General features: G+C 43.4%; 4 protein-coding genes across 13 annotated transcripts; all 4 read left to right on the top strand.

The window, feature by feature from the left end:
• The first annotated feature begins 4,397 nt into the window (after positions 1–4,397).
• Positions 4,398–6,448, top strand: LOC128266616 (UDP-glucosyltransferase 2-like). 2 transcript variants are annotated; one of them, XM_053003260.1, is made up of 3 exons: positions 4,398–4,727; positions 4,798–5,349; positions 5,843–6,015. In XM_053003260.1, the coding sequence occupies exons 1-3, from the start codon at positions 4,466–4,468 to the stop codon at positions 5,881–5,883; spliced, it is 855 nt and encodes a 284-aa protein (XP_052859220.1). In that variant the 5' UTR covers positions 4,398–4,465; the 3' UTR covers positions 5,884–6,015. The 2 variants fall into 2 exon arrangements, with proteins under 2 accessions (XP_052859220.1, XP_052859219.1); XM_053003259.1 differs by having other exon boundaries at positions 4,399–4,727; positions 4,798–6,448.
• A 1,961-nt stretch (positions 6,449–8,409) lies between these two features.
• On the top strand, positions 8,410–17,270 carry LOC128264380 (esterase B1). 4 transcript variants are annotated; one of them, XM_052999828.1, is made up of 8 exons: positions 8,410–8,548; positions 10,559–10,733; positions 14,301–14,405; positions 14,938–15,074; positions 15,135–16,033; positions 16,098–16,267; positions 16,331–16,611; positions 16,673–17,270. In XM_052999828.1, exons 2-8 carry the CDS (start codon positions 10,581–10,583, stop codon positions 16,860–16,862), a joined length of 1,935 nt encoding a protein of 644 aa, XP_052855788.1. In that variant the 5' UTR covers positions 8,410–8,548; positions 10,559–10,580; the 3' UTR covers positions 16,863–17,270. The 4 variants fall into 4 exon arrangements, with proteins under 4 accessions (XP_052855788.1, XP_052855792.1, XP_052855785.1 ...); XM_052999832.1 differs by lacking the exon at positions 8,410–8,548 and adding an exon at positions 8,556–8,703; XM_052999825.1 differs by lacking the exon at positions 8,410–8,548 and having other exon boundaries at positions 10,096–10,733.
• A 550-nt stretch (positions 17,271–17,820) lies between these two features.
• On the top strand, positions 17,821–19,608 carry LOC128263073 (serine/threonine-protein kinase GD17699). The gene has a single exon (XM_052997762.1). The coding sequence runs from the start codon at positions 18,332–18,334 to the stop codon at positions 19,544–19,546; it is 1,215 nt and encodes a 404-aa protein (XP_052853722.1). The 5' UTR covers positions 17,821–18,331; the 3' UTR covers positions 19,547–19,608.
• Positions 19,609–20,283: 675 nt separating this feature from the next.
• Positions 20,284–25,758, top strand: LOC128263045 (G protein-activated inward rectifier potassium channel 3). 6 transcript variants are annotated; one of them, XM_052997728.1, is made up of 6 exons: positions 20,285–20,679; positions 21,120–21,364; positions 24,232–24,506; positions 24,570–25,352; positions 25,414–25,517; positions 25,581–25,758. In XM_052997728.1, the coding sequence occupies exons 2-5, from the start codon at positions 21,120–21,122 to the stop codon at positions 25,467–25,469; spliced, it is 1,359 nt and encodes a 452-aa protein (XP_052853688.1). In that variant the 5' UTR covers positions 20,285–20,679; the 3' UTR covers positions 25,470–25,517; positions 25,581–25,758. The 6 variants fall into 6 exon arrangements, with proteins under 6 accessions (XP_052853672.1, XP_052853663.1, XP_052853688.1 ...); XM_052997720.1 differs by having other exon boundaries at positions 25,411–25,517; XM_052997712.1 differs by lacking the exon at positions 25,414–25,517 and having other exon boundaries at positions 20,284–20,619.
• The last annotated feature ends 301 nt before the right edge of the window (positions 25,759–26,059 follow it).

Raw genomic sequence — 26,059 nt, 5'->3', positions numbered from 1 at the left:
CACAAATAATGGAACAAATATTTATTTCGAATAAGATTTTCTAAACTATATTATTATACTACTTGACTTAAATTATTTTCCTATGCTTTCGGTTAAGCTTTGGCGTACGATTTCGTAGGATTTTTCACCCTATCTTGGTTAGAATTGGACCCAAAGTCGTTTATTAATCTGCTTTTTCAAAACTTGCGACTAAAACTATGTATTATTGACTTATCTGAAACTTTAGAATTTTTAAAAATAGGGATAGCGTAACGTGAATAATAATTAAAGCTCCAATAAATATTTTTCACAAGGTAGATTTTAATTGACAAAGCTGTTTTATCTCTGGATATTTTTTGTTAAAAGACAGTGGCAAGAAAACTTAATATTGCTATGACAATGCGAAATAACGAAAGAAAACTTAATACTGGTATGGTTATGTAAAACCAATTTTTGTATTTTTTGTACATAAATGTAAAGGGGAAACTGGATGGGGCTGGTTTGGTTTTTTCTCTGTATTTTCATATTGCGTGGAAAAGGTGCCGGAAAAGAAGCACGACACATTAAGCGCGCCCCACCTTTCCGGCCCCGTCAGCCGCTATCTTCATCTGAAGAAGGCACTCCACCTGCTGCTCCTGCTCGTCCTGCGCGTCCTGCACATCCTCCAGATGTCTTCTTGCCGCACAGAGCCCGCAGCCAAGTCGAAAGACAACTGCGGCTTTTATTGTTTCCGCTGTTGACATTATCACGGCAGCGACACCTGCCGGGCGGGGTTGGCAAGCGTTTTATTGTTTGCCGCTTGATGCAATGTGACAGCACGCCCTTATTCCAGCACCTTCGTAGCCTTGCGTGCGAGAACGGCAGGCGTTTGCACACCGCTAACAGTCAATATTGCGCATACGCCGCATAGCTCCATTAAGAAAATTAAAAGCTGCCGAGTCACGCTGCAGTGGGCCAAAGGATCAGTCGATAAGAACACGGCAAATGCGGCAGCAAGTCAGGAAGAATGATGGAGGCCAGCCAAGACGCTCCATTAACTAACTGCCGCTGAATAATTAGACAGCTTCCGCTTGCGTTTCCGCTTCCGGTGCCGTCTGCTCGCATAAATTAAACCGATATGGCCCAGGCCAAAAAGAGAGAAAGAAATCGGAGTCCTTAAGGAGAGGTCCTTAAAAAATCAGACGACCAGCTGCTGCTGCGGTTTGTTTACCCAACGACAAGGCGAGTCGACTGAAGGGCTTTTGTCATCGCCAGTTGGCGGCAAATTGTGATTTAGTGCGCCTCGTTTCTTTTCAGCGCGCCGCGGTCCGAATCAAAAGTGCATAAATATTGCCAGCTCGAGTGGCTGCATTGATATCATTTACATTTCCGTCGGAAGCGTTTACATGCCTGTCACTGCTCTTATTTATTATGCATTCGCCTGCAATTGAAGCCGTTCTTGCGCACACACTTTTTGCCCCGCACTCAATTAAATGTGCCATGCTGCATCGCCACGCTGCAAAAACGCTAACTGGAAGTCATCTAAATTACTTTGAAACGATGATTGGATGCCGATTAAAAAGATGGCAAATTGAGCACTACAATTTAATTACCCAAATTGACGGCAGCAATTTCGGGCAAACCGGAGTAAATTGACCGACCGTTACAACGAATGGGAAATCCTTTGTCCTGGGTTCGAATTAGTGATATCGGGCAAAGGGGGTTTAAAGTTAGCATTGGGAAACTTTGATCCACTTGACTTTTGAAACAGGGAGAAAAAATCAGGTTGCAGTCTCTCGTTGAACCTCCCTAATATCTCTCCTTTTCGTATATATGCATAATTCTGCAAAGTGCTGTCATCTCGATTGCTGCTGCCTGATATGCCAGTTCAAAAGTGTTGCAGCCATCAACTCAGCAATGCAAACGGTTGCATTTTACGTGAATTGTTTATTTGGAACGAAACGATGCATTGCTGCCACACTGATCCCATTTTGCCATGTTGGGGGCGACCGTCAAAGGGACAACAACTCCCAAAAAGAGACCCGAAAAGAGGAGCCATAACCATTTTTTATGCAACGCTTTTTGCGGTTGCCGTTAACGCTGATTTATGAGTGTTAAGTTAATTTGGGCTGCCAGCCCCCCACCAGCGATGCCCCCCGAATACCTGATTGGGCCGCATCCCCAGCTGCAGTGCCAGGTCGCACTACTTCATCATTCTAGGCTCCGGTTCATGCAACTCATGCATGTTTGAACGGCGCCACCGCCGACACAAAAATCACCCACTCATCCACCCACTGCCACCCAAACCCAACCAATCGAACCCACCCGCACAGCGGCAGGATGCAAATAGAGGCGCCGTTGAAATGCACTTTGAGTTATAGTCAAAATATAAAACGCACAGTTGCATTTACGAGGCCATAGACTGCGTTCGGGCGAATGGAGAACGATGGCATTTTACACCTTCGCCTGCGGGGGCAGTAAAAGGTTAAATGCTGAATTATCCCACATTCTTGCCGGGGTCATGCGGCTGGCAAGCTGACTACTATGTACTCCACATATTGCCAACATCTCACTCTGTCAATTAGGTAAAGGCAGGTTTTTAAATAATATTTTAATTAACTTACGTTGAAATGTTATCCAAGCATACTTTTTTTTCTAAGAAAGGTTACCCACTTTTTAGGGATACAAAAAAAAATTCCAAAAAAAGAATAACCTTTTTCAGTCAATTATTCCTTGAGGAATAAATGAATATGTTTTTTTTTTACACAAGCCAACGCTTTTAAAGACTAATCATCGGTTCATCTGTTTATGCGAAAAACGGCTGCAAAGGTGAAGATTTTCCAAAGATGTAAGCTTGAAAAAGAAAATATTTATAAGAAGTATCTTATTTTCCACATACCTTTCAACAACATCCTTAAGAAATTACTATTATTATTTTATTTCAGTTATAAACAGTTTAATCACTGTAAACTCATCGATAATGGTCAAAAACTCCAAAAAGATGTAAGAATATAATTATTTTTAGGGCACTATTTTTTTATTTTTGATTTGAAGAATACCAAAATTTTTGTGTTTTTTTTTTACACAGTGTCGAACTGAATAATTGGTACGGCATTTATAGTTTTTAAGTGCAGCAGAAACATAGAATTGTAGCAAAAGGCTATAAAATTCCTTTGGGTACATGCCATAAAACGAAATTATAGAAAACCATTTGGGTACAAATAACAAACTTTTCCGCTTAGAGGGCGTTAAATAATAATTTCCCCTAGAGAGCGGCAGTAGAAAATTGAAAAACCCTCTAGATGGCCATTTCAGCGCATGCGAATTGGCGGTTGCTCAAAAAGGGATGGCTATAGAGTAAGTTTATCAAGAGAAAGGGAGCCCACTATTGTACAAGATGAAAGAGTCAACTTAAAATCGTCTTAAGAAGGGATGTTTTTGAACATAATTTCCCTGTTGGCGCCAAAGTAAGTATGCATTTTCAAGTAAGAAAAAATCGTTAGACTATCAATTTCGATTCAGATAGTTATCTGAACATATATGTATGTTTTCAGCTAATTTTATTGTGATTACACTGGCGTGCCAGCTGAAACTTTCGGGGTGCTTGAACAAGTTTAGATTAGATTGTGCTCAGTTTGGGACAGCGCTCCAACAAGAACACACTATAGGCGTGAAAATGCTTGGCTGGCGGTCAGCCTGCTTTTGCAGCTAAATCTTCTTTTTGACTTGGGAGAGTCAGCCAATATTCTTGGGTCTATATAATGAAGGAGAAGCTTCTGGAGCTCCTGGTCTTTCGCCCTGCTCAAACAGAAGCGTTTAAGAAGTTCTTTGGCTATTCGGCAAAAAACCTAAATAAGTTGCGGGCCAGGTTTTCCGTGATTCTGGTTAAAAGTCACTTTAGCATGGGAAGAGTGCGAGCAAGTGTGCCCAACATCATTGAGGTGGAAGGTCTACATCTTAGTCCCTATGAGTCCACTGGACACTGCTCTTTGGTGGACGGAGTACGTCCGGATGTAACCCACATGCGACTCAATGTGGAGGAAATTCCACTCATACGGTATTGTAGACTAGACAGCATTCTCGCCTTAGGAACTCGCTTTGGCTGATCGCTGGATCGATATTTTTTTGAGCTCAACGGTAGAACGCTAATAGAAAATCGTGTCAAAATTTTAATAAAGTGAAAGCACAAAAAAACATATATAATACATTTGTAAACTGTTTTTTGAATAATTTTTAATTTTCATAGCCAATTTTAGATATTCGCCCATACCTAAAAATTACAAACAAAAACTTTTACTTGGCGATAAGGTTTGATGACAGCATTTTATCAATTTTGCAAAACAATCAGCGCTCTCTCTTAATTTGGAAAACTATGAGAACATTATAATTATCAACCAACCTTTTGCTCGCAAAGCGAACTAAGCTTTTATAAGTTCGACGACAGATTAGATTAGATTGTGCACAGTTGTGGTTAGAGTCCCGACATGGGCGGACTAAAAGCGTAAAAATGCGCCTGATTTCTGCATGGTCGGCACTGGTCGTGTGCCTTTTTTTGCAACAGAAACTGAACCATGACATGGCCAAGGCGGCCAACATACTGGGCATATTTCCATATCACTGCGAGGCCCCCTTTCTGGTCGTGCGGCCGTGGGTTCAGGCATTAGTAAGACGAGGACACAATGTGACGCTAGTCACACCAGAAGGCCTGCTGCCCGACATCGAGGGAGTCCGGCATATACGGGTTTCCAAGGTAAACCAGCACATGCAGGGTAAGTCAATAAGGGGAGAGTCATTAAGATGTTAAGTTAAAAGTGCTTAAAAAGATTATTTAAATTACAGAGATGTCAGACTCTGACCTAATTCTGGACTTCTTGATTAGCAAATGGAAGGAGAGCATTGTGGCTTCCACAATATACTCACATTTGTCCCAAGATATCCTGTGTGACGATGCCATGCAAAGAATGCTCCATGACAAGAGCGAGCGGTTTGATCTCATTATGATGGAGGCTAGCAACCTGGATGCACTTTACGGCCTTGTGGAGTACTACAACGCCACTCTGATGGGCCTGAATAGTATGGGTGTGAGCTGGTTCACCGAAGAATTGGCAGGCAACCCGGCGCCCAGCATTTACGAACCCATTTCTCACATCGGCTATTCCAGGGAGGACTCATTGACGAGCAGACTTAGTAACTGGATCCATATCACGGAGGAGAAATTGCTGGTGAAATTGATAATGCTGCCATCTCAGCTGCGCCTCTTCAAAAAGTTCTTTGGCTACTCGGATCAGAAATTCTATGAGCTGCGGCACAGGTTCTCTGTGATCTTAGTGAACAACCACTTTAGCTTGGGCAGGGTGCGATCCAATGTACCCAATCTTGTCGAGGTGGGAGGTCTGCATCTCAGTGAGCCACCCGAACCGTGTGACATGGAGCTGCAAAGATTTATGGACGAGGCGGAGCACGGAGTGATTTATTTCTCAATGGGCCTGGACATCATGGTGAAGTTTCTTCCGGAGGACATTCAGCAAACACTTGTAACGTCATTCACGAAGCTGAAACAGCGGATTGTTTGGAAGAACGAGATCTTTAAGATGCCCAATATATCGGATCACATATATGTGATGGAAAAGGCACCTCAACGTCACATTCTGGAGCATCCCAAAGTCCGTCTTTTTATCACAAACGGTGGATTGCTGAGTGTGATGGAGGCGGTTCACAGTGGAGTTCCGATGCTGGGACTGCCACTGTTCTTTGACCAGTTTGGAAATTTGCAATGGGCCCAATTAGCGGGCATGGGCAAAGTCTTGGACATCAACTCCCTGAATGCAGATACCCTGACTACCACCATTCGGCTTCTGATTGAGAACCCCAAATACGCTCTGAGGGCCCGAAATATGTCAAACACTTTTTGGGATCGACCCATGAGCCCTTTGGATACGGCTGTTTGGTGGACAGAGTACGTCCTCCGAAACAGGGATGTATCCCACTTGCGAATCAAGGCTGAGGAGATTCCACTATTGCAGTACTATAATATAGACAGCATTCTCACTTTTGGTTTTCGACTGGGAGTGATCGCTGGATCGGCTATCTTTTTGTGCCGCAGTTTGCTTCAAAGCAATAGTGTCAGTCGTTTAAAAGAATCATTTCTATATATAACTTCTTTAATTAAGTAAATATCTAGGTGGATACCAAATGTATGCAAGTTAAACATAAAATGGTTGCCAGCGAGCGGTAGTCGCCAATAATATACGCTATTTTTGATCTGCAAGATGTTCCGACAAATTCGGGAAAGGCAACGGAGACGTCTGGAAAGAGAGAGAGTTTTAGCGCAGACTAGATTGCTCGGATCTAGATGGCAAATACAATAATAAACCATTAATGATATCATGTTACTCGTACACGATATCTGTTAACTAAATGTCTGTTAATTTATAAACTGATCTCAAAAGTAGGCTTCAACTTATGACAAAAACCATAAAAACAATAGTATATGTTTAGTTGTCATATAAAAACTGATTGTGACACAATTTGAAATCTTAATAAAGTAAGTTCTTTTAGTAATGTGTGTCTTTTTATTTAATTTAAATTTATATAAATATTGAAATTATTCATTTATATTTGATCTTTCTTTAAAATGTTAGTTTTAAAAAGTTGAATTCTTATAATGTAAACATGCATTTTTTTATATATCACCCATTTAGCAACAAAATATGTTAAGCTTACTATGGTTTTAAAAAAGAAAACAAAAGAAAACAAATTTACTTACTTTTGAAAAAGTTAACTATTTTAAAAAGAACAGACTAAGTTAGGTCTTAACAATAAATAATGAAATTAACTTAAGTAATGTCTTGGGTATTTTTTTCTTCATATACATATTTTAACTGTTTACATTTTTATAACCGTACCACCTCGAATGACGCGTTTCAAAAACAAAGAACTTTTTGACGTCATCCCTGCGAAAACCTGTAGTTGTCCTTGATTTTTGTCAGCCTCAGGAAAACCACTTCAGGTTCTGCCTTTCACCAGCTTCACTTACTGTAAATCTTCTCATCTTTAATTCTTTCCTAGGCCTCCAGATCTGGTTTGCTTGCTAAAGACTTATGCTTTTCACTGCTGTAACTTTCATATGCCATGGCAATTGACGCTTTGGCAAATATTTGGGCCAAACAATTACGACAAATGGTGACACACATTTTCGAGGCAGAACAACAGACGCGCACCGCTGACAGAATGCACAAAATATAAATCCATAAACAGAAGTGAATATTATTGTGGTTGTTTTCGGTTTGTTTTTAATTTTCCGTTTCGAGGTTTATTTGCGGAGGCATTCTTTTGTTTACGATCTGCGCTTGGCTAAATATTAAATCCGGCTGCAAAGCACCGGAGTGAGAACAACCTGCATCGAGGTCACCAGCCTCCGAGAACGATTAATTAGTGAAATACTGGCGAAGATTCCCCCGCTTAATTGTTCCGCTAATATTGCAACTAAGTTTCTCGACGAAAGACTTGGGCAAGCGCTGTGTTAATTAGTCGGGCTTCGTGAAAAGTTCATTTCCATCCGGCGTCTGCCATTAATTGTTAACGTTAAATTACGCTCGCGGTCTCGACTTTACAGTTGTCATCTCATTGCCAATGGCTAGTTTATTTTCCACGTTCAAATCGCATTGCCTTGGCTTGTTGTGCCACAGATTATTAGTTGCATCCTTGATCTCAAACGGTAAACGAGACTGGCCATCTCTAAGCCCAGTGTCAACTGCTTTTCCGCGGGCCTCATAAACGGCTATAATTTCACGAGCCGAGCTCCAGATGTGAGCCAAAAATATGCCCAAAAAGGGGGACGGGCAGACCCAAGAATATGCTTGTTATGGGCAGGCCACCAATTGCCAAAATTGAAATAGAAATATAATTTTGCATAATTATGCGTGAACCGGCGTGTCTGCGGACCCGAAATGAGTACGGCCATAATTTAAGACCATAGAAATGCAGCTATTCAAACAAACTGTTAATCTAGTGTCCATCGTGTAGCTGGAATATAAATTAATATAAAGCTCGCCGAGGGAATACCCTTTTAGTCATTAGTTTTTTAAGCGTTTTTCACTACTAACTGAAAAGAAATTATTTTTTATTTATGTATTTACAGAATCATTGTTATTAGCCTCAAAATATAAAAAACAAAACGTCGTTATAATATATTCAGTAATCATTATTCAGTAATCATTACATAAAATAAAACACTTGTAAATCTAAGAAGCTATTGAATTTAATCGATAAATTTTAATCAATATAACAACGTTTAAAAAAAACTTAAAAGGGGTAAAGTAGTCAAAGAGTAGTAGTCAAAATAAGCTCTTCTGGTTATTACCTTAGAAAAAGATCCAAGCAAAGAATTTTTAGGACAAAGTTATATTAGCTGCGAATTCAAATCATGTCGTTAAACCATTTTTAAAGATCAAACAGAAGGCTGGCCATGCTTTGCATGCCGCAGCGGGTTAAGGTATAAGCCGGAGCAATTTGACGCTTAAGCGCACCGCTGCACAGTCGCAGCCTCAGTTTGTCGGCGACAGTCGAACGTGGAGCACGAGATATTCCGGTACGCGAGGAGTCCGAAACCGAAATCGAAATCGAAAGAAGTCGAATCGGATTGAATCGAATCGAAGTGGCGGGCCACAAACTTGAACTTGCCCAACACACGAAGCCAATTACACAGTGCAGCGAAAAGTGTTTCAGTGCTTAAGAGTGTACAAAGTAATTCCCAGAATTAATCAAAGCAAACGATTTAATGCTGATTGATGTCTATTAAGTTGACATATTTACGCTTAGCCGACAAATCGCTTGGAAATTGCGCACTGCAGTTGCTATCTTGTTGAGTCATTGAGCAGGGTTCAAGAAAAATATGTGTGTCAAATATTTGTCTGTTTGCTGGTGAAATATTTGCACAGCCAGCTTTTGTTAATGAAACTTCGCGGGCCAACTTACACTTAAGCAGATGCCTTTCAAATGGCTCTGACAAATTTGAAAATAGTTTTGAATTAGTTCCGTTTTGGCCAGGCCCGGCTGCTTTTATATAATGGGTCAAGCGAAATTGACAGCTAAACGGCGCACGCCAAAAGCCACTGGGCCATTATCTTCGGCCAACTCTCGCTTTCTCACACCTCTCTTTTTTGGGGCTTATCTCTTCATTTCTCTCAGCTATTTGGCTTAATTTTTTCGTTTCTTTATTTTCTGTTATTTTCTCACTCAATATTTACCTTTTTTGTTTTGCTCGCCGCTTACGTAAGGCATCGCAAGCCCGTCTGGCCGGCTCCAGGCCAAGTCTTCCACCCCGATCTCGGCCCCCGAATCCCAATCCCAGTTACTCCTGGTCGTCAGCTGCTTTTCCCCCCGCCCACCTGAGTTTTCCCGACCCGTTTATATGGCAAAAACCTGGCCCTCTCTTGCAAGCTCTCTTTAATTTCGGCCATCAGCTCTTCAATTGGCCTGGCCATTACAAAATAGCCACATTCTGCCATGGGAATAGTTGGATTCCAGCCAACTTGGTAACTTCGTTACCAATTGGTATTCAGCATTGCACAAAATCGAGGCTAAATTTGCATACATTTCTTGTGTTCATAATGGCATATTTTACAGCATTGAATTATGGCCAAGAGAAAAGCGCACAGCTGATCGGCTGGCAGTTTTCTCTCTTTCAGTTTCTCTGTATGTGCAGCTAGTTGAACAACTTTCAAGGAAAGTGCAAGTGTTGCCATGGCATTGTGGCAACTGCAAATGGCTCAGAGAGCTCCGGGCAAAAGAGGCCGACAGCAATGTCGTGGCTTTCGAAAAAGAAGGAAGTGGCTCTGGGTTACTGGTTTGCTGGGGGCGTGCTTATTGGCCAAACGTTTCGATATGGCCAAGTTAAGCTCTGCTGTTAAGGAAGCGGAACTATAATTAGCACCCTGGCTGGGTGGGCAAAACTTTTCCATTTTCGGTTGATTAACAGATTTATGGGTGTCACAAAAAAAAGGTCGTTAGCTTCTTGGAGACCTTCTCGACCTGGTTTCCGGTCTTGTCATTCAATTAGTCCATTGTCATTGAGTCGCGCTTTTTATGTAAAAAAATAAAACAAATTCATATGCAGACACGCCATAATTTGGAATAAACTTAGAGCCATATGAATTACTAATTAATCATACGCCCTGTGCGCATGCAAAATATTTAGTGACCTCTCGTAAGGAAAAAATTAAAAACACCGCAATAAAAACAACAGCAGCAAAACAAAGTTGAATAATGTCTGTATTAGTTCAAGACAAGCACAGTGAGCAAATTCGAAAATAATGGCAAGCAATTTAAATTGAGACCACTGAGCCAAGTTAGTGGCTCTGAGCCAAGTTGAGTGTGGAGTGGAGTCAAGCACAAGAGCGGCATCTAAAGCTGCCTCTCCATCTGTTGACATTCGCGTCTTTGTCTTGGCCCTGACCAAGAAGTTGGCTCAGAAGCGTTGCGCACTTCGATTCGATATTTCGGTTCGTTTTCGTTTTCGGCTTGGACATTGACGTTTGGCAAACACACGTCTTGGCCATAACACGGGCCATCGCCTAATGCATTATTCCTATTTGTTTAGCCTGTCGAAAAGCAAACGCACGATGTCAACCGCCGGACTTAAGCCACTTCTAAGCCTCCTCCTGCTGGGATTGGGCGTAATACTGTTCTGCGATGTCAGCTCCTCGATTGCCATAGCCCCGTCCACTTTTGGCACGGCCATAGCACGTGCTGGGAAGATCTCGAATCAGCTAAAGGTGAGTTCAAGAACCCCTCCCTCATTCCAGCGGAATATATAACCGAATATTTGCTAGATCTATTCTAAAATCGTATAAATTAAGCAGAGACAAAAGAAGCATTACAAAGCGTGCCAGTTTTGGCCATTTCGGCTGACTCGGTCAGTTGTGTGACTTTGACATCGTGTCGCAAATTTGTTGCCGCCCCGAAAGTAATTCAACACCTGAGCAGAAGTCAGCAGCCACAAGTAGCCATTGTCTCTGCTTACGGGCAAATGCTTTGTCGTTTTGGCCAAGTTGACTGGCTGCCGGCCACTGCATTTACATGTGCCTGTTAATGGACTTTATGGCACACCAAACAGCAAATAAGACTGGTCAATCGCAATGCTTCGCGGTTCTATTGTTTTATGGGGGAAGTGAGGCGCGTGAAAAATGCCAGCAAATAGTTTGTTGGCACCGGCCAATTAGGCAGCCAGTGGCCCAAAACATGTGCTCAGGGGCAGGAGAAGTCTAGTGGGCCACAGCAATAGTGGCTGGCCTTCTGAGAAGCCCAACTGAATGCGAATCTCTCTGGCAATGCAATTAATTCAAAAGCCAATGCAGTGAATGACTTTTGGAATATATGTGCATGCTCTTTTTATAGAAATGTGGGCTGCATTGTGCCTTCGATCCTACACTTTAGATGAAAAGTTTATTATATTATTTATTCAATTAGGCAATTAAACTTTAGAAACATTTCCGTTTGCCGGACGGATAACATTGACTGATAAAAGGCCAACATCAACGACAAGCCGGTACAACTAACACAGAATGCACGAGCGCACAATGGCCAAATGTCTACACTCAACCATTGCGTGCCTTACATAATCCGGCCATAAAAAACAATGATTACAAGCCCAAATACAAAAAAAAGAAAGAAAACAAACCAAAAAATGTATTTAAAACACCAAACAGCCGACAGACAGACAGTAACAAGTGCAGCTCTAACAAGATGGCAAAAATTGACTTTGGGCGGAGATTCGAATTGGGAATACCCAGGAAATGACTTCCATTAAGATTTCCAAAAATATTGACACTTATAATAAAAAAAGAATATATTTTAATTTAGAAATTGATTCATTTTGTACCATATGCTTCGCCAACAATATTGGAAACTGAATTAATATGCAAAAATTTGAATAATACAAAGTCTGAACATAAATCAAACATATTCAAAAGTCAGTCTCAAATACCCGATGTTTTCTAAATCACACGGTACTTTAATGACTGCCATGCCATAGCGAAAAATTGAGGAAAATCGAGGAGCAAGTGGAATTTAATTCAAAAGGCTTCAGACAGTCGAAAGTGCAACAGTTGCTGTCGGAAGCGTGAAGCGTTGATCCCGGGTGCTCAGACTTTTTGCGCTGACTGTTTCGTCGGCCAGTGTCACTCCACCAGTGCGAGTTCAATAAATCAAAGTTTACGGCTCCTCAGCGTTCCAGTGCATTTGTCAAACGGTTGCATAAAACAAAAGCGGAGTTCCCCGTTCGAAGTACACCGTTCCCTGTACCTGCCCCCGAATTTCATCATGCAATGTCCCCGGAATTGGGCCCGTGGAGCGGCGATCGCGGCTCTTTTGCTGGCCACCGGTCTAATTGTCTTGGCAATTTGTGTGCAGCGACCGAACGAATCCGGCCATCGAATCATAGTCACAGAGCGGAGAAAGTCCCCCGCAGCTGAGGCCTCGGATGGCGGTGAATTGCAAGATTTGCGAGCTGAAGCGTCGTTTTTAATCGCCACCACGACGACAATATCCCCGGAAAATGCGGCAAAAAAAAACGAAAACTCTTCCGGGTCACTGGGCATGCGCCAAATCCTCCAAATGGCCCGTTCTACCACGGTTCGTATCGAATAGGGTTCTTATGCAACAATTGCAGCGCTGGCTTTCTACATGCACTTTATTTCGCTTTTATTTTTGGCTGTCGAGCGTGGCGTGAAAGCGCCCATTGCATAATGTTTGCATTGTAAGCGGCGAAAATATTATTATGCGAGATTCGCAATGCAACCACAGATGTGGCTGCTCTCACTCATTTGCATATTGGTGATTTGCAGCTGGATGGCAAACGCCGCCGAATCGAAGACCAAGATTGATTGGCAGACTTTAATTATTTTCCCAGCACTCTTGAGCTTTATGCGTTGAACAATGACCCACTTCTTAAGCGCCTTTTAAGCCGGAGTTTGTTTTGTTATCGAATACACACGCGGCCAACAAGCGCATTAAACAGTTATAATTAAAGTCAACATCGATTGGAATATAGATAGGAAACTGTTATAAACCAGCTACACCCACATTAGCATAGGCCACAGACCACACACCACACAGTATACACAAAACTGCCAAAATAAACACAACGAAATCTGTATGCCTTTCCAGCAATTGAACGCGATTTCGTGGCTGGTCTTGCAGTCCGGCGCATAGCCACCAAGTTAGTGTATACGCATACAGCACACGTAATTAGCATAACAACACTGTTGGAGGTGAACTTGAATCTCGGTGCTCCACAGCCACCAAATGGCGTCTAATTGTGTCATGATTCGCAGCCAGAAACAGGCCCATTTCGGCCTGGGAATCGAGATTGGCGTTTCCTCTGGCAGCACGTGACCCGCGTTGTTGCCGTTGCTAATTCCGCTGCCTAAGTGCCGTCAGCAGAGTATTTGAGTTATGCAAATGGCATTTCAATTAAGCGTCGCAGTCGGTGAAGGTTGCCCGTTGGCAGTTGGCAGTTAACGCCGCTTTACAAATCGGACAGCCCCAAAAATTGTCATCGAGCCCGCTGAACTTGTACTCTGGGCCCTAGCTTTTGCAAAAAGCGCCGCTGCATGTTTTGTAAATTGCTATTAACTGCACGGCCAAAAAGATCATTGTCAACTTAATAGCAACTGATTAAAATTACACACCAAATTTTCTCATTAAACATATAAGTACATTTATTAAATTAGGGTAAAGAAAAGGTTAACAAATTATTGAAATTTATGTTTTAAAATTCAAAAGTATATTTTTTATTCAGCGAATTTTAATTGTATAATTTGTATCAGCTTTGTAAAGTTTTGCAAAATTTGAAATATGTGAATTTGTTTTAGTTCATAACATTTTAAATGATTGTCTAATTGTTTAGCCATAATCTCATTAATAAATAATTAAATTCATATTTATTATTATTATATTTTAGTTTCAATATCAAAATTGGTTTTGATAAGGTTTGTCAAATTTGGAGAGTATCTATTTGTTTAAAGTCATAAGTTTCCTAAAGGTTGTCTATTAATCAAGGCAAAATCTTGTTCTTAATGGATTAAGTTCATAGTAATTAATATTACATTTTATTTTTAATGTAACTGGGTCTTTTTTAGGTTTTTCAAATTCGCAGAATATATATGTGTTTAAGATCATAAGCTTTTAAAAGGTGTTCTATTATTTAAGGCAAAATATTGTTATTTTAATATTTAATATATTTTAATGTGATTCTCCGTGGCAGTTTTAACATATATCATAAGTAAAGACCACATTTTTCCCTGTGCATACTTAAATTTTTTATGGATTTGCAATTGCAGGAGACGACGGCCTGGAAGACCCTGACCTCGCATCCGAATTCACTTGTCCAACTGCTGCCTTCGAGGGCGATGCGAGTGGTCCAGGAGGTGGTGCGATCTCTGCGGGTGAGTGTTTGTGTTGCCATCGGCCTTGAACCGCGGTCTCGGCAAATGCCAACCACTTATAGCATCTTTGGGCGGCCAAAGTGGTCAAAGTGGCCAAAATGGCCAAAATGGCCAAGTAATGGCCAATCAAATCTCAACTTGAACATGGACAGCTGGCCAAACATGGATGCAGGTGCTGTTTTGGGGCTGAGGTCGACTCAATAGCAAAGAAAGAGCTGACATTTGCACACACACACACACACACACACCCCGACCTGGCCACTGGCAGGTGAACGGAGGCGGGAACTGAAATTTTGGCCATTGACCGAGCGATTGCACAACGTTAACTGGGCTTCTAACTTCTACGGTTCTATTCGAGTTCGCACTCCAATGCAAATTGGTTGCGCAACTCAGATTTTTTGCACTTGCAAGTGGCAGCCAAACTATAAGGCCTTGAAGTGGATTTCTTCAACAATTTCAATTCAACTATCATAATCGACCAAATCATAGCAACTATATATAGACTAACACTGTTTGCCATATTCATTCGCAGAAAGAGCGTGAGATCGTGGCCACCACGTCGTTGGGAAAAGTTAGGGGTCGCTACCAGAAATATCGATCTGGAGAGCGAGGAGGCTACTACAGTTTCAAGGGCATGCGATATGGAGCAGCACCCACAGGAGCCCGAAGGTAGTATACTCTTGGCTTACAAATATGAGCTTGGGTGCAAGAAAATCTTTTTTATTCCAGATTCCGTGCTGCGGAGCCGGAGAAACCGTGGTCTGGTATCCGTGATGCCTCTCGGGAGGGTCAGAGCTGTCCGCACAAGAACATGATCTTGGACACCTTCAAGGGGGATGAGGATTGCCTGTTTGTTAACGTGTTCACCACTCGAATGGCCAAGGAAGAGGAGTCCGGGGAGCAGCCCAAGCTGCCCGTGATGGTGTGGCTGCATGGCGGCGGCTTCTCCTTCGGCTCCGGCAACTCCTTCCTCTACGGACCCGACTACCTGGTGGCCGAGGACATAGTCCTGGTCACCCTGAACTATCGGTTGGGCCCACTGGGCTTCCTTACGGCCGGACCCGATGCTCCTGGCAATCAGGGTCTCAAAGATCAGGTGCTGGCCCTCAAGTGGGTGCGTGATAATATAGCTGCCTTTGGGGGCGATCCCAGCCAGGTGACCGTTTTCGGAGAGTCAGCCGGAGCTTCATCCGTCCAGCTGCTCCTTCTTTCGACCCAGGCCAAGGGACTTTTCCACCGGGCAATTTCCCAGAGTGGTTCTGCGCTGAATCCGTGGTCCATGTCGGCCAGTTCAGGTCAAAGAGCTGCTCGGTTGGCGGCCAATCTGGGCTATGTGGGCGCCAATAGTACGGAGGATATACTGGACTTTTTGCGCAGAGTTCCGGCCATGAAGCTTGTGGAGGCGGCTCCCACCACAATCACAGCCGAGGATCAGCGCAACAACATAGGTCTGCCTTTTGTGCCCGTTGTGGAAGGTTACTGGAATCAGGACTCGCAGGAGGAGCACTTCCTTGAGGAGCCCTTCCTCACCCAGCACCCCAGCGATATGTATCACTCGCAGAACTTCAACAGCGACGTGGCCTACATGACCGGCTACAACACACACGAGGCCATGTTGTTCATAAGAAGTAAGTTCAGTCTTTAGAACATCTAAAAGAACCCCTAATTCATATTATTTACTATTTTTATCAGGACTGCGCAAGAATCCCCAATTGCTGAGCATCATTGAGAACGACTTTGGTCGGCTGGTGCCGCAGGATCTGAATGTGACACAATCCCATGACAGAGTGACCCGTGAGATCAGATCCTTCTATTTGGGCAGCAAGCATGTTGGGATTGAATCGGTGGACGAGATGATAGCGGTGAGTCTTCCTTCTTGTATTCTTGTAAACTATAAATAAATATACAACATAACTCCTTGACAGCTCCTCACGGATCTCATGTTCCTGCAGGGCATTCGTCGCACAGCCAGAAATCATGCCAAATTTGGCAATGCCCCGGTTTACATGTACCGATTCTCATTTGATGGAGCTTTGGGTCTCTACAAACGGATGCTGGGCATTCCGCGACCCGGAGTTTGTCACGGCGATGAGCTGGGCTACCTGTTCAAGTTCGGATTCTTCAACTTGAGTCTGGATCCCAAGTCGATGGAGGTGCAGGTCAAGAACCGCATGGTGCGCATGTGGACGAATTTCGCCAAATACGGGTGAGTGGCCTGGAAAAAAATAGTAATTCTTTGGCTATAACTATCATTATAACTATTACAGCTCGCCCACGCCGGACATTGAGGATCCCATCCTGACCACCAAATGGGCACCTATCGATCCCACCAATGTGATGAGCAGTCTCAACTACCTGGACATTTCGGCCAACATGGCCATGAAGACGAATCCAGAGCCGGAGCGTCAGAGGTTCTGGGACGAGATGTATCAGCATTATAATGGTGCAGCCATGTGAAAAATGACATCTACTTACCCTCACACAACACACACCACACACACCACACACACTCCACACTCTCACCCTCACACACACAAATTTCGTATTGCCATTTTGTGAAAGATCGCGCGAAAACCAGAATATTTAATTGCAAAAGTTCATTGTACAATTTTCGTAGTTTGTAGGATTTGTAAGCTATATGTTTAGCTATATTATTAGCAGCTAGTTATTAAGTGTTCCAGCATTTATCCACACCAACACCCTCACAAACACCTGCCCACACTCTCATAACCCAAAGTCAAGATATCTTTCCTTACTACACGTGTATCCACAATAACCAGGTGTAAATAGTCAGAGTCTGTCTTATGCATAATGCCAACATCTAACACTCGATGTTTTTGTAAATTAAAAGTATTTTACTATTAATTTCGTATTCTTTGTTCTGGAGTTGTGGGGAAACCTATTTTAAACCAGTTTTATATTTGGCTATTAAAAAAAAGTAGTAGGTAAATACAAAACTTTTCATTTTTAGTTTTCAACAGAAATTAGAGAAAAGAACAAAATTCTGTCTTTAAATTACTTTAAATTTGAATTTGAATTGGAAATAATATTTCCAAGTGTGGCTGTATACCATAAAAGGATAAAAGATAAATAAATGAAATACACCAAGCCTTATGTATACATGAATTTTACACACGATATACGATACACGTGGTTTTGGTCATCGATAAACCACACGAGGTTAGCGTAGACTCAACCCAGATTTTAGATCGTATGGAAAATTTAATTTACAAGACCACTTTACTCACGTGAAAAATTACGAACGGCTTAAACTAATGATAAAATATTTAAATTGATGTGGTGTGAAGCAGACTGGTGTGGAAAAGGCAAAAGTGAACCAGATAAAATCCGATGCCCTGCCGCCCAACTTAATATTTCGCATCATTTTAGCAATAAATATACAAATCTCTCAGCAGGGAGTTAATTGAGAAAGTCAACCGAATCGATTACAGAAATAGCACTGGCGTGGATTGGAAAACCAATTACACCCCAGGATGGCCAAGTGCCACCATGATGGACTACAAATTTGCACTTGACGCGGGTTAAGTGGCCCCCATGCGGATTATTCAGGGGGCAGCTGCGAGTTCATCAACTGGGCGACAAAGCTGATTATTCAATTATACCAGCGGCTTTGGCGCTCTTCATCCGCGTCGACGGCTGCCATTCACAATGTAGTGGATCGTAAATTATTCTGGGGCAGGGAATGACGGAAGAGCATTGAGACGGGTGCCCCGTTTTTCTGCCGCATGGAAACCCAGTCAGCAAAGTGATCGCCTTCAAAAGGCTAGGGAATCACAATTAGTTTGGTATCACAACTTTACATATCGTTTTTTTTCCAAGAAAGTCACACAATTTTTAAATTAGTTTTTTTCTACATTGTTAGTTTTGTAGATCATTCTTTGTCTTACGATTTCTTCAGGGACACTATGTTCTTAGCCCATCGGCTGCAGCCACACCCCCTGAAGGCGATGCGGGTGTGCTTCCTGCGAAACGGCGACCGGTTCTTCAAGGGCGTCACCATGGCCGTCTCTCGGACCCATTTCAAGGACTTCGAGGCATTGCTGCAAGGGGTCACCGAGGCGTTGAGTCGCCACGTAGTCCTTCCATCGGCCATCACGAAAATCGTTGGCGCCCAAGGGTCGCCCATGACCTCTCTGGGTTGCTTCGTCGAAGGCGACACCGTGATATGCTGCTGCAAGTACGAGGAGTTGGTGTGGGTCAAGTATGGCATCAACAAGGAATTCCAGCGCCTGCTGGCCTCGCTCAGGCGTTGGCAAGATCGTCGGATTGTCGGCGAAAGCCTTGAGCACATAATGCCCAACGAGCTGCCCGATGCGATCCAGTTGTATGTTAGCCAACTGGAGCCGGTGGTGCAACACGCCAGGACACTCATCCTTCGTGGACAGATGCAGAAGAGCGGGACGCAGTGCATCGTGAAGATGGTGAGCAAGCAGTACATGGACTGCACCTCTGGGGATCCGTACATAGAGCCCGAGGTGCTGCGCCAATTGCAGTCGCATCCGAACATTATCGAGCTGATGTACTCGGTGGAGGAGCCGCTTTACCTGTACTTCGTGCTCGAATACCTTGACTGCGATCTCAAGGACGTGGTCTACAAGAGCGGACCCATTTCGGAGGCATATGCCAGATCGGTGGTGAGGGGCACGTTGGCCGGACTGGCGCATATGCACCGGCTGCAGCTGGTCCACCGGGACATTAAGCCCGAGAATCTGCTGCTGCGCTTTTCATTCGAATCGGGCGAGCTCAACATGGTTAAAATAACCGACTTTGGCATGACCGCCTACTATCGAGGCAGCAAGTTGTACAGCTGCTGTGGCACGCCAAACTTCATGGCGCCGGAGGTGATCGCAGAAGCTGGGTACGACTACCAGGTGGACTGCTGGTCGCTGGGCGTCACGCTCTTCTACATTCTGTACGGAGTGCTGCCCTTCGGCAATCACCATACAGTTGTGGTGGAGGTGTTTGCGGCCATCATGAGTGGAGAGCCCAAATGTCCAGAGGGCATGGAAGGTGTCCTGAGCTCGGAGGCCAGGCAGCTGATCGATGGACTGCTGCAGAGGAACCCCAGAAAAAGGCTTACAGTCGCAGAGGCCGCTGAGCATCCGTTTTTGCAGCCTTAAATTTTAAAGTATTGTTTTAGGTGATCAATTAGTAATAGAATAGATTCCACATCACAAAGGAGTATGATTTATGGTGGCGGTGAACGGTTTTAATTGGCTTGATGCCGTGAAAAACAACTACGCATGACGATGCCGATGACTGCACACAGTCACAATATCTCGGCTATTAACGTCACAATTTATTTACTATTTGTGTTTGCCCAATGCAGCCAAAATGCGCGTGAGTCCGGGGGTAAATGCTCGGATATTACGTATACGACACCTTGTACTCGAATTCGAGACAAGATACAAACGAGGGCCATTGTTTGCGCTGTCTACTCAAACAGAGAGACAACCTCTGATAAATCAGAACTTTCCGGCCTGGCCGATCGATCTTGCGACACTTCGTGAGGGGCATACAAAATAACAGGCATGCGCCACCCCTTCCGCGCTGAGGGCTCAAGGTCGAGTGCATTGAGAAGTGTCGCTGCCTTCTGATTTCGTAGATAAGACGAGCTTATCGCACTTATCTTCCGCTTCGCTTTCAATTTACGAATCATTCCAATTGAACTTATTCCGCGGCAAAGCCACAACTTGTATCTTTCAGCCACAGTATCTGTGAGAGCATCACCGATCTGCAGTGTGCGAAATGTCGTGTGCGTTGTGTGCACGTAATTCCCTCTCTTCCTGCACGTGTGTGTGTGTGCTCATTTACAGCACGCCGCTTTCTGTTCACTGTTCACTTTTCACAACTTTTGTTTAGTTGGAAAAATATTCTTTCAGTCGGCCGTCATTTAATCCATTGGTCGGACTTGCCGATCCGCAGATCTCGCTGTGACAGTCGCTTTTGTGGCTGCGGCTGTGATCTCCCGGCCTCAAATCATCTCATTCCTGGTCCGACACGCGTCGGCAAAACAGAGCGATATAATTCCGCTCGTTAAATTATAATTTCATATTTATTATATCGTATATTCGCGCTACTAAACCTAAATGCCGTTTTAAAGTGTCCGAATTATGTTATGGCTATTTAGAAAAACAATGGCCATCTAAAAAATAATCGGCTTAAAGGTGTCAATTAATTGAACATTTTAAAGGTGCTAAAATTACTTAAGTCAAAACGTGCCAATCGCTCGAAAATCAATAAAAAATTCACGGTGCGTGCACTGGTTTGCCAATCATTTTTAATGTAGTCTCAAGTGCTTGCCTCGAATCTTGTGAAAAGTTCAGAAAGGTGTGAAAATTCAAACGAGTTGCGGAAGTGTTTAGTAAATACTTATGGTATTTAAATTATTCAATTGCCTATAAAAGTCTTCAAATAATGTAGCTATTTTCTGCTATTTATATGGTTGAGTTGGATGGCAAATGTTTAATATTTATATCATAAATAAAGTAAACTGACTAAAAAGCTGATAACAGATTTCATCGTGGCTTACTATGCCAGCAAACCGCAGAAACCTGTGAGAATCAGCTGACGCTGATGGCAAAAAAATAGATTTCTCGCACCTGCGTTGCACTTATCACAAGTTTCTGTTTGCTCACTAGACGCTTGAGTTACCTATGCCAAATAAATTAATTGAATCGGCAAATCCCTCAGATGCGATTCAATTTCTCCACCCACTCGGCGGCGCCCACCTCAACGGCCACAACAACAACGCAGGCAAATGGCGGCGACAAGGCCGCCCAACCGCTGAAGAAGTCCGTCGAGGCGGATCCCGATTCGCTGGACAGTGTGATCAGCAATCCGCACTCCTATCCCATCACCATAGTGCCCAATCGGCCGACCAGCTACTATGGCCTTACACAAAATGGCAAGCCGTTTCCGCGCCAACCGAGCTGCAGGTGAGTGACAGCTATTTTCCATTCTCTAAGCTATTTACCTGAGTGTTGAGTGTTTCGGTCAATAAGTGCCGATTAGTTAGAGCGGCTCTAATTTTTTGGGCAAATTCAGACCACTTTAACGTTGGCCTGGGCGGAATCGCGTGTCGAGGAGCTTCAGTTTCGTTCGATATCGCGAAGTTGGAACGTCTAGCCTCTAGAGAGATGCAGGTGCCGCTCAGCGATGTCCAGGTCCTGCAGGACCGCACCGATGCCGAAACCCTCGTCGGCGGCGGCGACAAGGAGGAGACCTTCGCCCACATGAAGGAGTGGAAGCGCCAGTACATGCGCGGCATCTCGCACACGCCCTCGCAGGCGGGCGTCTACTACGAGGCCTTGAAGGGATCCAGCCACTCGCTGGCCAAAGGGTGCGCATTAGAAAAGTTACAGCCAGAAAACCGATTATTCCTTTTTGGTCTTTCAGGCCCCGTGGGCTTTAATTTCATACAATTTTTAGCCTGTGTAATAAAACTAGTTTTCAAACTGATTATGCAGTGAAATTGAGCACCCTTAAATCTGAATTTCAGTCATTTGTTGCTGTCTTAAAGATTTAAAGCCCAACACGTATATATAACATAGTTATATTTAGTGAAAAGTATATAACTTTTGTGGGTTCCGTTCCATAATCTTCTCCCAAGGATCAAAGTTTAAACATTACGTTGATTTCTGTCTTTTTTTTTTACTTTAAATTTCTTATAAATCCCCCTTTTACTAAAGGCTTCTTGATAAATTCTGATATCTTTTTGACTTTTGTTCGTTCTGTGTAAGCACATGTCCGATCTTTTGATTTTAAATTCAACTAAGCTGGAATTTTAGCCATTCAGCATGTTAGAATGAGTAACGATGCCTAAACTGATATTAACAAGTAAAGTGGTAACAGCACAATTATTTACAAGCAAACAAAAACACTTGAAAGCTAACTATAAATAAGATTTCCATTATATTTAATTTACTTCCATACTTCCTACTTACCTTATTAAAATCCAATATTATTTAAATTGGAACTGTAAGTCGAAGGAAACGGGCTAAAGTAAAATATAAAAATAAGAGCTTCGGTCAACAATTACCCAATTACTCAAAGTTCCGCTGGCTTTTCCGCCCAGCCCGTAATTAGCTCGTCAAGGGGCCTGACATTCAACTTGAACTTGCCGACAGTTGCTCCATGATCGCAGTGCGTCGGTGTCACGTTGTCGCATTTTCTGGGCTTTTTGTCTAGCTGATTAGCAGAATGCCGCCCGTTGTTTGTGGTTGTAATTTATATGGCTACGCCCACGGTACGGATTTTTTTTTTGCGGCTACAGATTGCACTGTGCCTGATTTAGGGGCCCGTTACGAATGCAATTCACTAGGCCAGGCATTCAGTCATTTTGCCCCCTGCAAATCTTGACGGGATCTTGTTCTCACACTTGTCACCTGCTAAACGGTTGGCCAAAAGGTTTCCCGCCCGATATCGCTTCTCTTTTCCCAGGAACTTTCTTCAACGTTTTATTTAATTACTTTTTTGACTATTGCGTGGGCCGCTCAATCATAAGTTTATTATGTGCCGACACACTTCAAAGCTGGCAGATGAATCATCCGGCATAAGTTTAGCCAGCTGAGCTCTAAATTTGATTAGCGGGCATTAATGCAATCGGCACAATGCCAATTAATCGACTTGTGCCAGTGTCAATGTGGGGTTAAGGTAATTGGCATCCGAGAAATGCCAGGTCATGTGGGTGTTGATACCGCTCGCTGCATTTAGTGCCATTAAATCACCGTGCAGTGACAAGCAGAGGTAATAAATCAAGCAATTTGTGGGTGAGCTGCAATTAAGTGCCATAAGCAGGGATGGATCTGATTGCTCTGAATCTGTAGTCCGATGTGTCCCATTTTTCTGCCTTGCGACATTGGCATTCGCGACTGGCGGTGTTAATTAGATGCACTTCTCGTGTGCCCCGTCCAAAAACAAACGACTGCAAATGCGCACACTTAATTTGCACAAATTAAACAACACGATGTCGAGACATCCAATTTCATCTGACACTTGCATTAATCATAAAAATCAAATTCATTGCCAGTTGTTAAAGAATAGGGGATATAAATGTAAAGGCAAATGAGGATAAAATTACTAACTAATTTCAGCGCAGGATTTTTCTTGAATTATAGATAACGAAAATGCTCTGTTAATATATACATTTTATAATTATATACATTGCTATAATTATAGTACCAACTATTAGGAATTGTAAAGTTCATAAAAATTGTCTATTAATCAAGGGTATAACGTCTTCAGTTTAATAAACACCCATTAAAATGGGAATTAAATTAGTGAAATGGAATATGAGCTAGGGGCTTATCTTTATAAAACAACTTTAGTTTTAAATTAATAATTTAGTTTTAAATTTAATTATTTTGTTCCGGATAAACTGGTTTTACATTTTGGGTAAATGTTAGTTTTGTATATTGCTAAATTATGGGTGGGCTTGCTAGAATATTATGGCGTCAGCAGAAAAAAAATTAGAATTGAATATATGTTTAAAGAGAAATAGAAGCCACAAGATGTTTTGTAAAAAAATTTTGTTCTTAGATAAAAAATATTTTACAAAGTTATACTTTTTTTGGGGCTATTAGTTAGCACTTAATTCTGGATTCTAAACGTTCTGTTTAATTTTGAATATTTTGGTATACAAATATTATTGATTTAAAGTATTTATTGCTTTTTTTTTAATTAAGTGAAATTTAAAATTTTCAAGTGACAAAAGACAAAAGAGCCCAGCTTCACTCTTATGATAAAATTTTATATTGCAGACTTTTAGGCATTGTGAAATAATCATTTAAATTTTTGTGCGCAGATCTCGCAATTTCCGGCCTGGCAGCATGCGGCGAGTTCGCAGGCGGGCTGTATTCAAAAACGGCGACTGCAATGTGGTGCAAAAGCACCTACAAAGGCGCCGCGTTCGCTTTCTGCAGGACATGTACACCACCATGGTGGACTGGCAGTGGCGGTGGACTCTGTTGGCCTTTGCCCTCAGCTTCATCCTCTCGTGGCTCTTCTTCGCGCTCATCTGGTGGCTGATCGTCTACACACACGGTGATTTGGAGGAGCTGCACATGCCCGATAACCAAGGTTGGCTTTGTGATACCTAAATGTTACATTGCTCTTATTAATGACCTTGTTTCTATCCACCAGAGGAGTCTGGCTGGGCGCCCTGTGTGTCGGCCATTGATGGGTTCACCTCCTGCTTCCTGTTCTCCATCGAAACGCAGCACACCATTGGCTACGGAGTGCGCACCACCTCGCCCGAGTGTCCAGAGGCCATCTTCATGATGTGCTTCCAGTCCATCTACGGCGTGATGTCGTCCGCTTTCATGGCCGGCATTGTGTTCGCCAAGATGACGAGGGCCAAGCAGCGGGCACAGACCTTGTTGTTTTCCAAGCACGCGGTTATTTGCCAGCGGGACGGATGCCTATCGCTGATGTTCCGGGTGGGCGACATGCGCAAGTCACACATCATTGGAGCCGGGGTGAGGGCTCAGCTAATACGGACGAAGAGCACCAAGGAGGGCGAGGTGATGACGCAGTACTTCACGGAATTGGAGATCGGCACCGACGACTCCGGCTCCGATCTGTTCTTCATCTGGCCCATGGTCATCGAGCACAAGATCGATGAGAACTCACCGCTGTACAACTTGAATGCCACCGATATGCTGCAGGACAAATTCGAAATCGTGGTGATCCTCGAGGGCACCGTGGAGTCTACTGGCCAGAGCACCCAGGCCAGATCCAGCTACATTAACACCGAGATCCTGTGGGGCCACCGCTTTGACCCGGTGGTGCTGTACAACAAGGACCTGCAGGCCTACGAGATCGACTATGGTCGCTTCAACGAAACCACCCAGGTGGACACGCCATTGTGCAGTGCCCGGGAACTGAACGAGATCTACAAGATCCAGGAGGGATTCCGCACACCAGGTATGCCATGGAGATGAATTCCGCCCCAATTCCGCTCTATATATTGTGTTCCGTCCAGCAGAAACCACCTTCACCATGCGTCAACTGTCCCACAATCATTCCGATCAGGCCTCTTAGAGTCCGAGGTCCATTGTTTGCTCTAGCTTGTAATCGTTTTTGTCCTATGTGAGTTGCACTGATCATTGCCTGAAGTTTCACCACTCATACATTGTAGTTTTTCTTACGCAGCTTTTCCCTCGATGCAGTCGGGTTACTCCTGCAGTTCCGGCTATCAGACACCTGGAAGGCAAAGCCGCCTGCGCTGGCAAATCTCGGTGCCCTTGTAGTGTGCTGCCTCGACCATCCACACTTAAATGTACGAGTTCCCCTACGAAAATAAGTTAATAAACGCTTTAGTTTGAGCCTACACCCAAATTGCATGTCGCTGGGCTTGCAAGTCCATACAAATGACACATAATTGGCCTGCTCGCTCCCAGGTAGCAGTTCCAGTCGGGACCAACCCACTCATTAGGCATCATTAATAACCCGGTCATATCAATGCAAGAGGTGCCAAAAATGCTCAGCATACTACACACACAGACACACTCACACTCTCACTCACTTTCCGGCAAAACAAGTTCGTTGCGGCAGTCTTTTGTTTGTGGGCGACTAGGGTGGGTATTCTACCAGCAAATCGAGAGGGGCTGTGGCGCTTGCCAGATACATTC

Source organism: Drosophila gunungcola, chromosome 3R (genome assembly GCF_025200985.1).
Source record: "Drosophila gunungcola strain Sukarami chromosome 3R, Dgunungcola_SK_2, whole genome shotgun sequence".
Lineage (NCBI taxonomy): Eukaryota > Metazoa > Arthropoda > Insecta > Diptera > Drosophilidae > Drosophila > Drosophila gunungcola.
The sequence above is the reverse complement of the archived record's forward strand: the minus strand, read 5'-3'. Positions and strand labels throughout refer to the sequence as shown.